Raw genomic sequence first — 13,893 nt, forward strand, 5'->3', positions numbered from 1 at the left:
GGGAGTAGTTGGTTAAGTAGTAGTTTAATGGAGGAGATTTGTTTTCAGGGACAAATAAATTATAACGGACAAGAACAAACTACTGTATTGATGCTTCAACTGGAATCCTCCCTGTGAATGAACAACTCAAGCTTGTTATACTGATGTGGGCTTTTGGTTCAGTGTGTCTAACCCTAATGATAAATTCGTTACTAACAAAAACAATGCAGAGGTGTACAGTTATTGTGTAATGGTACAGTGGTTGCCTTGCGTTTCAGTAGTGACACAAATGTACGAGTAGCTTGAAAGGGGCATATCAAGAAAAATGCGAAAGAAATATTTTCCTTCATGGTATCCATCAATTAGAGGCACTGTTATTAGAGGCATTCCTTATTTAAAATGTCACATTATTAAACAAAAATAATAAAAAATAAATCTTTTTTTTTTATAGCACAATATGCAAAACACATTTGACAATTAAACTGCAATTATAAAATACTGTTCCACTAGAACAACTTTGTTTTCACATGTTTGACACTGTGGTAATCCAGAGTGCTTTACATGAACAAGGAAAACACACAAAGGCATACAAACTAAATAGATGTGAAAAATATACAAAGACATAATAAACAGTAAAAGCAAGAAAGCTTTAAAAAATAATTGAAAATGAATAATAAATTACAATAAACTGCATATTCTACTGGTTCCAAATAACAGCAGCAAAGTAGATAAACACTGCCACTTCATGTTTAGCTTTTACCTTAGGCTGGACTAACTGACTCATTCCTAAATATCTAAGGGGTCTTCTCTGTTCATATCTCTGCATCAAATCAGTTAAATATGCTGGTCCCACTGAGACACGTATAGACCAGCAATAGGGACGTGTTGCTGTCAAGAACTTTAGCACCTGCATTCTACAATTTGGTTTGGTTGTATTTTTTGGAAGACCAGTTAGTTGACTAAAACAGTAATCAATTCTGCTGGAGATAAAGGCACAGATTAGTTTTTCCACATCAGGTTTACACCGACAATCTCTGCATTTTATATCAAACTATAGTCCTAATCTGTGAGCAGAAATGGGTACATACTGTATGCAGATATGGGATAAATGCAAGTCATATAGATGTTGCATACAATACATTTACGCTGAGTTTCAGGAGGAACTATATTTTAGGGCCCAAGCCACTGTCTTCCGATGTTCTATCTCTGTGTGAAATTGTAGTGCCACTAAAATTGTCTACTATTAAGAATTTGTCAATTTTACATGGAAAAAAATTAAAAGTCAGTTTACAAGGAAACGATCATTATTACTTCTCAAATGTAATCATACAGTAATAGCATCAGGTTCAATGCTCTGGACTCAGGACCTGTAGAGACAAGGGATAAATTATTACCCCTATTTACTTACACACATACAACCAAACTGAGAATAAATCATTTATATTATACAACCATACTGTGCAATATAATAAACACACATATGCAGTTTAGGAATTACGATCAGTGACCGACTAACCTGCAGGTACAGCTTTGCCAACTGATTTCCAGTTCTTCAAGCAGAGCCCACACTGACAAGAGCCAGGAACGGAAGCTTTGCTGCAGCTGAGACAGAGATGATACAAATATATATGGTTACAATATTCCTTCCACAGGCTTCAATCCCGATATTTTTATGTCATAAATTTCATAAGATGTTCTACCCTGTATCTCTTGTGTATATATGTGAAGCTCTGAGTGTGTATCTTACTCCAGTCTGTGCGTAAAACTCTGAAGAGCTTCTTCAGTTTTGCATCCTCTATCTCGCAGTCCTGCTGAATGAGCCGAGTGTGTGTGGAGGCTCCCTGAATGCCTAAGGAGATGACTCTGCATTCCTCAGTGCTCATAGTGTTTCTGGGTATGTGTTCTATAAGGTCCAGACAGCAGCAGCAGGGGAAGTCTAGTTTGTCCTGGAGAGCAGAAAGCAGAGCTGCTGCTGTCCCCTGCTGGAGCTCAACGAACCTGCACCAGTGGAGCAGCATTAGGAACAACAGTCAATCATCCATGAAAACATATGATAAATATACACATTACATTTTTAAAAAATAACCCTCTGAAATAGTGCATTATTCTGTAGTCAGAGGCTGGTTCACCTGTGCAAATTTATAAACAGATTGTGATTTCTAAAGAGGAAACATTGATCAGGTGACCAATTTTTTAAATCTGTTTTTTTGGGGGTGTACGCCATTTCCTGGTTTTTGTGAGGGTGCACACTTTCACTCCAGAAGCCACGCATGTGGCATACAGAGTTTTGCAGCAATAGCATCCAGGGCATGTTATTTATTGTCATGAGTAACTTGGGTAACATATTAGGAAAAATATGTATTTATTTGTAAATAGAAAAGTAAAAACAACTAACAAATAACAAATGAAAAATAACAAACATAAAAATTACAAATGAACTCAAATATCAGGGACACACCTGAGCTGCGAGATGTAGGGGAGACACTGAAGAAAGGTCCTTTCCTCATTCTCTACATCCGTCCAGTCTGTCAGCTGTAATGGATTCTTCACTGTTTTAGAAAGAGAATATAAAACATTGGCAAATATTTAAATTCAGACAAAATTGTTGGGACTCTTCCATTAAATGAAGAAAAACACCATACTCTCATAAAAATGTATGACAAATGTATTAATAAATAAAATGTACTGAAAATCAACTAATGAAACTCAAACATTGCTTTTAAATTGTGGTTCAACAGAATCATTAAAAAACTAATTAATGAAACTGGCCTGGACAAAAATGATGGTTCCCTTAAAGCTCCAATAGGTAGGATTTAGATTTTGTTCTCATGGGCTCCCCCTACAGTTGTAGAGTGTAATAAATGTTTCAGGCGGATTAGTTTCTTTTTCTCGTTTTCTGGCTTTCACAGACATATTCGGCCTCTTCCCAGCTTTTACCAGTGTGTCTGTATGTTAGATTGTAAAGAATGAACCAGTAGTCCTTGTAGAACTGTTAGAACTAAAGGTCGGAAAGCAGGTCGCAGTTCTCTCGAGCGTTGGTCACGGCCGCCTCAGAAAACTTACAGAGTCTGGTTTGAGCTCAGAGGAGCTCCGGCACAGACACGAGAGCACCGCTATTCCTCCTATTACACCTCAATGCAGCGCTGCAGTGAGATTCAAGCTGTAATTTTACTCTTTAAAAGATCAAAAATCAAGGAAATCCTACCTAGTGCTCCTTTAAATATTTAAATATGCTTTTGAGGCAATCCCTGCATTCAAACTACTTCTCCACCTGTCCACATATGTTGTGGGCTATATTGTACAAAATATCAATCTTGATATTCTTCAACTACATAAGTGATTCTTCTTTATATTATTTTATTTTATTCCATTTGAAGTAATGTGCAAGCTGTTTTCTTTACAATGTTTAAAGGAACAGTAAGCAGTCCCCATCAACCATACATGTAGCTTTTATATTTAACCCAATATATAGTTTGCTTAACCTCCCAGCCCTAGTTTGACGGGTACCTTTTTCAGAATGCATGGTTCAGCTCCTTCCACAGATGTTCAATAGGATTTAGATCATGGCTCAAAGAAGGCCACTTTAGAATTGTCCAATTCTTTGGATGTTTTGAACTGTTTTGGGTCATTATCCTTTGGAAAACCCATAACCTGAAACTGAATCAAGCTTTATGACGTTGGGCAGGACATTTCAACCCAGAGTGCCTTGATTTTGATCTTTGTAGCCAATTTATATATTCTTTTGTCCAGACCAGTTTTATTTTATTTTTTTATTATTCATAAGTATTATTTAAAACACAATTCAAAAGTAATTCTTACTACTTTTGTCAGTTTCAAATTATTTCAGTTTTTCTTTCTATACATACACACACAAAAATGTGAAAAAAGTGAAGGAAGGGTCTGCAGAACATTTGTAAATAAAAAAGCAATATTAAAATGTTAATAAATTGCTTGAATAACAATTTGCTGTGCCCTCAAAATAACACACAGCAAACTAACTGAACACCCCTAACTGAAATGGCCAAATTGTGCTCAAAGTGTCAATATTTTGTGTGGCCACCATTGTTTTCCAACACTGCCTTAACTTTGTTGGGTATGAAGTTCACTAGAGCTTCATGGGTTGCCACTGGAATCCTCTTCCACTCCTCTATGACATCACATAGCTGGTGGAACTTAGATGGATCCCCTACAGATGCTTTCAGGATATTAGGATACCTTGATCTTTAGCTTCCTCTGCAAAGTCATCTTGGAGGTGTGTGTGGTCATTTTTATTTTGTAAAACTGCTTTGCGGCCCAGTTCCTGAAGGTAGGGGATCATGCTGTGTTTCAGAATGCCAAGTCCCATGTTGTAATTGAGCTCCTCGGTGCCAGAAGCACTCATACAGCCCCAGACCACGATGCTACCAACACCATGCTTGACTGCAAGGGAGAGCTACATTGGTACACCTCAGCAGAAATTGCCACACCATCTGAGCCAAACAAGTTTATCTTGTTAGACCACAAGACTTGGTTCCAGTAATCCATGCTCTAGAACTGCTTGTTTTCAGCAAATTGTTTGCTGGCTTTCTTGTGCACCAGCTTTAGAAGAGGCCCAGTTCCTGAAGGTAGGGGATCATGCTGTGTTTCAGAATGCCAAGTCCCATGTTGTAATTGAGCTCCTCGGTGCCAGAAGCACTCATACAGCCCCAGACCACGATGCTACCAACACCATGCTTGACTGCAAGGGAGAGCTACATTGGTACACCTCAGCAGAAATTGCCACACCATCTGAGCCAAACAAGTTTATCTTGTTAGACCACAAGACTTGGTTCCAGTAATCCATGCTCTAGAACTGCTTGTTTTCAGCAAATTGTTTGCTGGCTTTCTTGTGCACCAGCTTTAGAAGAGGCTACTTTCTAGGGCAGTTTGAAGCCTTTCTTGTGCATCAGCAGGCTAACCTCCCACTTCTTCAAGCTCTGAGTTATTTTGAGGGCACAGTCATTTATACAAGCTGTACAATGAGTACTTTACACTGTGTCAAAGTTCATATCTTTGGTGTTGTCTCATAATAAAGATACAATAAAATATTTACAAAAATATGAATATATGTAGAATGTTGCATATTTAGCTTACCATCCAGTTGCACATTGGTTTCTTCACTGGGTTTGCTGGAGTCCCCCTCTTCATAGACAGCAGAGACTCTGAATCTGTAGCAGGTGCCGTAGGGAAGGGTTATGGTGTATTCACACTCGGGACCCTCTGTTAGAACTGACTGCCAACCCTCCAGACCAGCTTTGCTATACTCCACCATGTAGCAGAGCACAGGAGAGTCAACATCACTTTTCGCGCAGCACCAGGAAATAGTGAGAGAGTTTTCTGTTTCATCACAGTTGGCTGTCCAGGTCTGGCTCTAGCAAGTGTCTGAAACTCTGTGATTCTGCTGTAGTCACTCATGCTGTCACTGTTCATTATAGCATGCCTGAGCTGGTAATGTGTCCCTGGATTGACACCTAAAACCACAACATTTGATCCAGTTCTCCAGATTTCAATGGCTTTCCATTTTGGCTCAGTGCCGGTCGTTCCTCTGCAGCTCACTGCTTTATACTCTAGTCTGTACCGATCAGCAAATGCCATCTTCAAACTCTGCAACTTCAAGGTAACACAAGTTTGCTTCACTGTAATTATTTCTACAGGTGCTGGTTTTATATCAACTTTCAAATTCTGACTCACAACTTTCCCACTTTGGTAAAGGTAAATTGAGGAGCCAGGAAATCGTTCATTGGGTAAGCATGCTGCAATGAACTTGGTTTTCTCTGCATGTTCCTCAACTTCTCTAGTGAAAAGAAATGAGCAAAGGTCAGAAAGGATTTTCTGACTGACATCAGGAAGCCTGAACGGTGCTTGTGCAGCTTGTGTGTTGTCCATAATCAGTAAATGGATATGCTGTTTCAAGGCAGACAGAAACTGATCTTCACCCTCCAGTGAAGTAAGAGCGAAACACAACACTCCACCAGCTTGGGAATCTTCAATGACGCGCTTCAGATCATCTTGTGTTTTTATGATGGTGATGTTGGCAGACCTGCATTCATTTAAAGCCCTCACTTCAGCTTCTTTGTTTCTGAGCCACTGATTCAAGTTCTGTGGACTGAAAGGTGACTGTGTGTTCCTCCTCAGAAGGTCTCTCAGATTCTCCTGTCCTTCCTCTCCTTTCTCTCGTATGGTCTTAATGCAGGAAGCCAGTCCTCTCTGAAATGCTCTTTGGTACTGCTTCAGAAGCAAGGAAAATTTAGAAAGTGTGTTTTTTAGGGCTACAATCCAGGTAATTCCAAAAAGATTAGAGAAACTGGACATCGTGTCCAGACAAATGCCTTGATCTGCTTTCAGATACTCCAGATGGTTCAGAACATTCTCTGCTTTGTGCAACAAGTCTTCACTAATTTCCTGAGGCACAAACGCAGGTGTCTGTTTAAGGTTTTTCAGAGGGTAGAGCCAGACTTTAAGAGGACCTCCTTCCTCACCTTGTGGTCCTAGGAGCTTTTGGTGGCAGCTGTAAAGTGTCACAGCTGTTTTAAAGTCCACAAGAGTAAAATCTTCGGCATCAGTGTAAACAGAACATTTACACGAGGCAAAGCTTGTTTCCTCAGAGAGAAGTTCAGCTGCATTTGAGCAAGTGATCATCTTGCTGACTGCAGCCTTGAGCTCTTGAACACCTTCGCTGCTGTCACTCTCCTTATCAAAGACGAAAAAGCTTTGGCCTCCGTACAGCACAGCTACAACCACATGTGTTGCTGAGTTTTGATTGGTCACTAAGAGAGGAGCTCCACTGTGTAGCAGTCTGTGACCAAGCAGTTCCAGTCTGGTGGAGGTTCTGTAGTGCAAAGTGATTCGGTCCTGTAGCTGGGACTGAGCAGGGTGTTCCAGAAAAGCAGCAGCTTTCATCACATTTACCAGCCCTGATACAACACTAGCTCTTAGAGCTGTGGTCAGGTCCAGAGATTCAAGTCTGTCCTGCAGAGAATCTCCCTCTAATATCCTTACATCCGTGTGGGGTTGGGAGAGAGACACTTTTGAAGAAGACACAGTGTCCACATCCCACAGAGCATCATCTAAAATGTAGAAGTCATAAAGAATTACTGCCGCAAATCTAAATTAACACACACAGCAATATTTCAATATTTCAATGGGTATTCAGGCTAGGGTGGAGGCGGGTTAGTTGAAGCATGAGTTAACCACAGTTAAGGACTGGGAATGGGGATGAAGCATGTGGGGGCAGTGATGGTGCTAAAGACATGGAGTGGAAAGGGGATTCAAACATGCAAAAGACAGTGATTGGTACTAAGTTTATGGAGTGGGGAAGGGGTTAAAGCATGCAGGGGCAGTGATAGGTAATACAGTTATGGAGTGGGGAAGGGTTTAAAGCATGCAGGGGCAGTGATGGGTACTACAGTTATGGACTGGGCAAGGTGTTGAGGCATGCTATGGCTATGACTATGGAGTGGGGACAGGTTCAAGCATGCAGAGACAGTATTGGGTACTGTGTGCAACTGTGCTGAGTGCAACACTCATTATGTGAAAAAAATTAGGACACTATTACATATTTGAACTTTTTTCCTTGTTTCCAGAGTGAGCATTCAGCAGGGAAACTCAACGAAAGCATGATCATTTTGGCAACTATAATCAAATTACATTTACATATACATTTTCAAGAAAAGTAACTGTGACTACAAATTGATCAATCAATAAAACATGTGCCAACCTGAGAAAAAAGAATCATTGCGGCAGTCATACAACGTCCCCACATGCAACGGCCGACCAAGTGCAGCTACCTCCACAAAGGTCAAACCTGAAATATGGTGATTTGACAGATTAAATGTCAAATATTTTAGAAATTAACATTATCAAAATTAATTAAATTATTATTATATTTAACTTACTATTATCTTTTTCAGGCACTCTGCTGACATATTTTAACAGGTAAGACAGCTCACCATCAGCTCGCTAAAAAAAGCAGCACATTTGTTTACTTGTCATTTTAGTCACTTAACTTTTGGGGGCAATCAGACAACTTGTTTAAACTGCTCTAGCAGACTGTAGTAATATTGATTAAGAAAAAAAGGCATGTTTAGAAATTGCTGGTCCAGTGCAGTTAAAGTGGAATTTAAGGTGGACAGGTGTAAGGTAGGAGAAGAGATTTCAGAGGTGCCAGGTTGTGGAGGTAAAAATGAGCTTGTAAATGCATTAATATAGCACTAATTTTTACCTCCACAACCTGGCACCTCTGAAATCTCTTCTCCTACCTTACACCTGTCCACCTTAAATTCCGATTGAAATGCATTGGAAATTAGTATTGTTAAATTTCCACATAGATATTTCTTTACTCACCTCATTATCAGTTTTGTGCTCCTCCATCATACAGATTAGACAAATGAAATCCTGGTCAGTTTTGCATAAAATGTCCAGAGGTCTGTTGTGTATGTTGCAGAGTCTCTGTTTCATGTCTCTAGACCTGCTGTGTTTGACGCAAATCAAATCAGTCCAGACATATATATATATATATATATATATATATATATATATATATATATATATATATATATATATATAAAGCACTAAGTCTGATGCTAAATTTCTTATTATACATTTTAAATTCAGACTTATTACATTTCAAATTCAGGCATCTTTTTTTGGTTCGATGTTCACAGTTTAAAACTAAATTAACACAAGAAAACCCATTTGAAATGTTTCAGTTCTACATTATATACAAACAATACAGTAAAAATAAACTTGTTATAAGTTTGTAACTTTCATTAGCCCACTAAATCTTCAACAAAGATCTAGGATTGGTGGAACCCAAAACTCCATAATGAAACAAAACAAAGAATAAATGAAATACAATTTGCTCTGTTAATTATTTTTTTTTATTTTAGAAATGTAAAAGTCTCACCTTGAACCTGATCCATCACTAAATGCTACTGGATGATTCATTGACTGCTCACTTTTCATAGATGGACACTCAGACCTCGGTCTGAATGTGAAAAAGATGAAAAACAATTTAACAATTACAAATCTTAGCATAATGCAGAAAGTAGTAACATTTATATATACATAAAATAGCACATCTAACATCAGCTCCACAGCTGTGGAGTAAATCTGGACTAAACCACAAATGCCAATAATGGCCATCAACTTATATGGACAGTTTCCAGGACAAAGATTAGACCTAACCTTAGACTAAATTACTAAAGTAATGAGGGGCTAATTGACTTTGCAAATTCTATCACTCAATAAAACTGTCATTTAGGTTGTAAAGATGTTCCCATGCTTTAATTGCTTAATTTTAAGAAATGTACACTTTTTAAAAGTCACACCTTGAATGACCAGCATTTGATCCATCGCTGAAAGCTATTGGATGATTCATTGACTGATTACTGTTCAGAGACATGAAGCTGGGTGCAGGGGACACTGGCCTCAGCCTGGATGTGAAATAGATAACAAACAGATCAACACAAACAAAGTTCAAGAACTAAACATATTTTTGCGGTTAGCCTAATGACATCCCATATAAAAAGAAAGGTTAAGACTTTTACATAAACAGGAATGACTAATTATTCATATTTTTATGTGAGCAATAAGCAAAGTTCACTTCATTGTTCACACTGTTGTAATGTTTTATCTTCTGTACACAGATCCCAGGACAACATAAAAATCCAGAACTTTCTTTAGGGTGGCTTTATTTTACATGAAATTTTACATCACTAAAAGCTGCTGGATGATTAATTAACTGCTCACTTTTTATAGATGGACACTTGGACTTTGGTCTGATTGTAAAAAAAAGATGAAAAACAATTAAACAGTTAAAATTTTAGTATAATGCAGATTGTAGCAGCATGTTTGAGACCTTCCTTTTATAAGTGTACATATATTTCCAACCAAAATTGTATGTACTGTAGGGCTGGGCGATATGGAAAAAAATCTTATTACGATATAGTTTTTCATATCAGCCGATATCGATATGTATCACGATATAAATCAAATCACTTTCTGTTACACTTAAAGGTTTCTTTTTTACTCAGAAGTGACAGAATAAGGGAGTTATGGCCAAAATCACTAGCAGGCTCAGAGCCTTGTGGACAGACACTAGGATGTTAACATCTTGCCAGGTGGGTACAGCTTTTAAATTAATTTTAAAAAGGGGACAAATATATAAACTAAAAAATATGTAAGACCCTTTACATTATATGTCTGTTTAATTTAAATTGCAATAGCACTTTATTTTTTTTTAATAAAATTATATTTAATCAAAAGATCATTCCCCTCCCTGAATGCAGGCAACTACATAAAGCAAAATACAAGAGTATATCACAGTGTTCATTTTGACAGGTGATTTTGATACAGTCTTAGTCTTTTCACTAAAATGTATAATAGTTTTAGTTACATTTTAGTCTATCGGATATTATTAGTTTTAGTCACATTTCAGTCTAGTTTAATTTTGGTCATATAAAAAGTATGTATTACATATGTTTTACTGTTTTTCTATTTTCTATTTGTTGTAATTTTAGATTATTTACTGCTTATGTTTTTTTTTTAATAAGAGCCTTTAGGTTTTTTTTACATTTAAATTAAGCTAACATTTAAATATTTTAAAGTAAGTGACCTGTAATGGAGGTGGGAGGAATAAAGTCAAGTTTCTGAAATGATCCACTTCTACTGCAGTACAGATTTATACTAACATTACTGGCTTTCAGTAGACTAGACTTACATTACTTAAGTGTATTTAAAACTCCAGTTCAGTAACAGCAATGTTTAGCTCAGTTCAAATACAGCTAGACAGATTATATAATCTTCTGTATTTAGTAAAATATCCAGCATAACAGACTCTCTATCTGTTAAAAACTAAAAACACAGACAGAGGAGAATTCTGCCCTCAGGGTTTTCCAACAGAAACAGTGAGAGTTAGGAAAAAAGATGGAAAGTGCTTCCTTTCTGTGTGTTTATATACTAACCCCTCACTCGTGCTGAAGTTAACCTTAATTTACACGAAACGTGGATTAACACGGCTAACGTGCGTTACCCATTAGTTTATTAGAATGTAAAAAGCAGTGAAAGCATCTTAGCTAATGATGACAGATTGCACAGATCCCTTTTACACCTAAACATCGCTAACTTTAAACTGGAGACAAGCTAATCTAACTAGCAGCAAACAGAGCAGCGTTTACCTGCCTTCAGAAATCTGAACAAGCTCACCTCTCTAAATATCTTGGAGACGCATGCCTCATATTTAAGAGGTGAGTTTTCCAGTGTAGCGCCGCTGAATAGTATAAATGAAGTTTATCCAGTAAATGGGAGAGAAGGAGCCGCTGTGTGAGGAGTTCAGAGTGGAGGGGCTCGGGGGGTGGGGCGGAGGGGGATGGTGGAGAGGGGGATGGTGGAGAGGGAGGGGAGGGGTTGTACTGGGCTAAGCAGCAGTTCAGCGTGCTGCCTGATCTCGTGCTGCGCCTGTTCACAACGCTACTTAAACGGGAAATAGAAAATTTAGTTTATCGAATTTCTCGCCCCGACTTATCGCGATATATAGTTTCCTCGATAACTATCGATATCGTTTTATCGCCCAGCACTAATGTACTGGTAATTATAACAGATCACTAAAACATATTGTTGACCCCTAAAAACTCATTCTACTTCATACATCTTGCACTGAGTAGGTTATTGTGTTTCAATTTCTGAAAATGACTGTGAATTTCACAAAAAAATGAAATTATTATTGTAGGTTTTATTTTAAAAATAGTCCATAAGAGCACAAAAGATTTCACCTCGAGTCAATGGAATCTGTTCCATTACTTATAGATGAGCAGGTGAAATCCAGTGAAACACTCTTCATCTTCAGCCTGGACATTAAAGAGATAGCAGAATGAATATTGAATATACATGAATAGCAGACTAGCAAATGTGTCATACAGATTAAAAAGTTGTAAAGTGTTATATACCCTTTTCACAATGACCCATGTTCCTACTAAACAAATGGGGAAAACTCACATCTGCCAGAATATCACTGTAGTGCATAACATTGCTCCATTACTACAATACAAAGGCTACAAATGTTTTCATTTTCTCCAAAAGCTAATATGACCAGTTTAATACTTTTAGACTAGCATTGCTGAAAAGCTACCAGATAGTAATATATCGACTAAATATATGGATTTTAGTTTGGACATGTAAATATATTATTTCAACAAATATTTAAATATTAAATTAGAAAGTTTTGCTTTGTCATCACCTTGTATATCGTACGGGCTTTGAATTTAAGCAGCAACCGGTAAAACCAAAATAAGCAAAAAAAATCGCTGTTAAATTAAAGACAAAAATAATCTAGGATTTTTGCATGATTTAAGTATAACTTCAGTCATTTGAAGGCTTTGCAATTGCTTATTTTAATAAATCTCACTAAGAAAGTACTTACCCTTTTTTTTTTTACAGATTACGTATTTAATTGTTGAAATGTTGTTTTGTAAACCCAGTGAGGTGATGAATATGTTGGTTATGGATTTAGTGCTGATACGATGTAAACAGCAAACGCCACAGGAAGTCCGGTCAGAACTCAGACATCAATTCCAAATAAAGGTTTATTGAAACGCACACACACACATACCACACGTCCAACCGTGATTTTAGCTATGAGCGTAGCCTTGAGATTAGCCGTGAAATTAGCTGTGCAATTAGCCGTGGTTTCTATAATTGTAAATGAAAACACATACATGAAGATAACAATTAAATGAAGACAATATATATAAAATATACATATAATGATAACTATACATGCATGCATAACACAGTAATACAGTCTCAGCCCTGAACAACAGCTGATATGAATACTGATAATAGTAGTACACTGGCCCTTTAAGTTATATGAGCGGATGTGCAGTTGGATGCTGAAACAAGCAATACCTCTAGTCTGTAAAACCTGCAGTTCTTACATTAAACATTTACTAAACACACTAAATGCACTGACTCGTTGTGATTGAGTAGCGATATGTATATCAGCAGTTATAAATATACTTTCAAGAGGTAATCTACTTAGATCACAAGAGTAATTATTGAAAGATATCAACAACAGGACAACTATCTTCACTATCTACAAGCAAAGATGAATGACACAATTAAATAACTATAAACAACTATAAGGTACCATAAGAAACACTCACACTCGAATGGACGCACGGTAATGAAGAGAAATAAGTGTTTATTCTCTAGTCCAGCGGATCTCCGTTGTCCTCTGCATACGCTCCGACACTGATGTAGGGGCGGGTCTGGCTCAGAAAGAATTCGTGAGTGACAGGTAATTAAGGCGTCTGATTGGTGGAAAGTGTTCCTTCTGATTTGGGGTGCCTTGAAACTGTCTGAGGGGAGACTAGAAACAGTGTGTTCTGCTGCTGTTCATGTGCATCTGGGAGCACCTGATTGGTCAGTCTTACTGGGTGCATGAGGAGGCCCACGCAGGGAGGGCATGGTCAGGTGGAATGCACCATTTTGAACAGCCGCCCCCAACTTTGTGGAGCAAAGTTGTTGTCCTAGATATCACATATTAGCTGTCAGGGAGGCATGGCAGTTTGATGAGCCGGGCAACAGGACGTGTGTATATCCGGTCCTTGACTTGGACTTTAACTGTCCGTATCCTGCCATCAGCCCCGGGGACAACTGCTGTGACGAGACCTACTGGCCACATGGCTCGAGGGAGCTGTTGGTCAACAATCATCACAACGGTACCAATGGTGAGGTTGTCCTTCTCCTGATGCCATTTGGAGCGTATTTGGAGTGATGGTAAGTAACTTTTGATGTACTTGGTCCAAAACTGGTCAATTAGTGCCTGGCATTGTCTCCATCTGCGGCGACTGAGGATTTCTGTCTCTGCGTAGATGACCTGGGGCAGAGATGGATCTC

The 13,893-nt window shown here is 38.1% G+C and overlaps 1 protein-coding gene across 4 annotated transcripts in view; it reads right to left on the bottom strand.

Moving 5' to 3' along the window:
* Positions 1-5: 5 nt before the first annotated feature.
* LOC103038244 (cytolytic toxin-alpha) overlaps positions 6-13,893 on the bottom strand; it is a 22,594-nt gene continuing 8,706 nt past the window's right edge. For 2 of the 4 annotated variants that reach the window (XM_049463255.1, XM_049463254.1), the window contains exons 2-12: positions 11,769-11,843; positions 9,327-9,431; positions 8,903-8,983; positions 8,341-8,467; positions 7,893-7,956; positions 7,715-7,801; positions 5,092-7,064; positions 2,438-2,528; positions 1,727-1,977; positions 1,496-1,581; positions 6-1,346 (exon numbers count right to left, since the gene is read on the bottom strand). In XM_049463255.1, the coding sequence (XP_049319212.1) occupies positions 5,221-7,064; positions 7,715-7,801; positions 7,893-7,956; positions 8,341-8,467; positions 8,903-8,983; positions 9,327-9,431; positions 11,769-11,836 (2,376 nt within the window). In that variant the 5' untranslated portion in view covers positions 11,837-11,843 and the 3' untranslated portion in view covers positions 6-1,346; positions 1,496-1,581; positions 1,727-1,977; positions 2,438-2,528; positions 5,092-5,220. Of the gene's footprint in view, positions 1,347-1,495; positions 1,582-1,726; positions 1,978-2,437; positions 2,529-5,091; positions 7,065-7,714; positions 7,802-7,892; positions 7,957-8,340; positions 8,468-8,902; positions 8,984-9,326; positions 9,432-11,768; positions 11,844-12,415; positions 12,452-13,893 lie in introns of those variants that run through there. The other 2 variants (XM_049463256.1, XM_049463257.1) reach the window with 2 other exon arrangements.

This window comes from Astyanax mexicanus, chromosome 13 (assembly GCF_023375975.1).
Source record: "Astyanax mexicanus isolate ESR-SI-001 chromosome 13, AstMex3_surface, whole genome shotgun sequence".
Taxonomy (NCBI): domain Eukaryota; kingdom Metazoa; phylum Chordata; class Actinopteri; order Characiformes; family Acestrorhamphidae; genus Astyanax; species Astyanax mexicanus.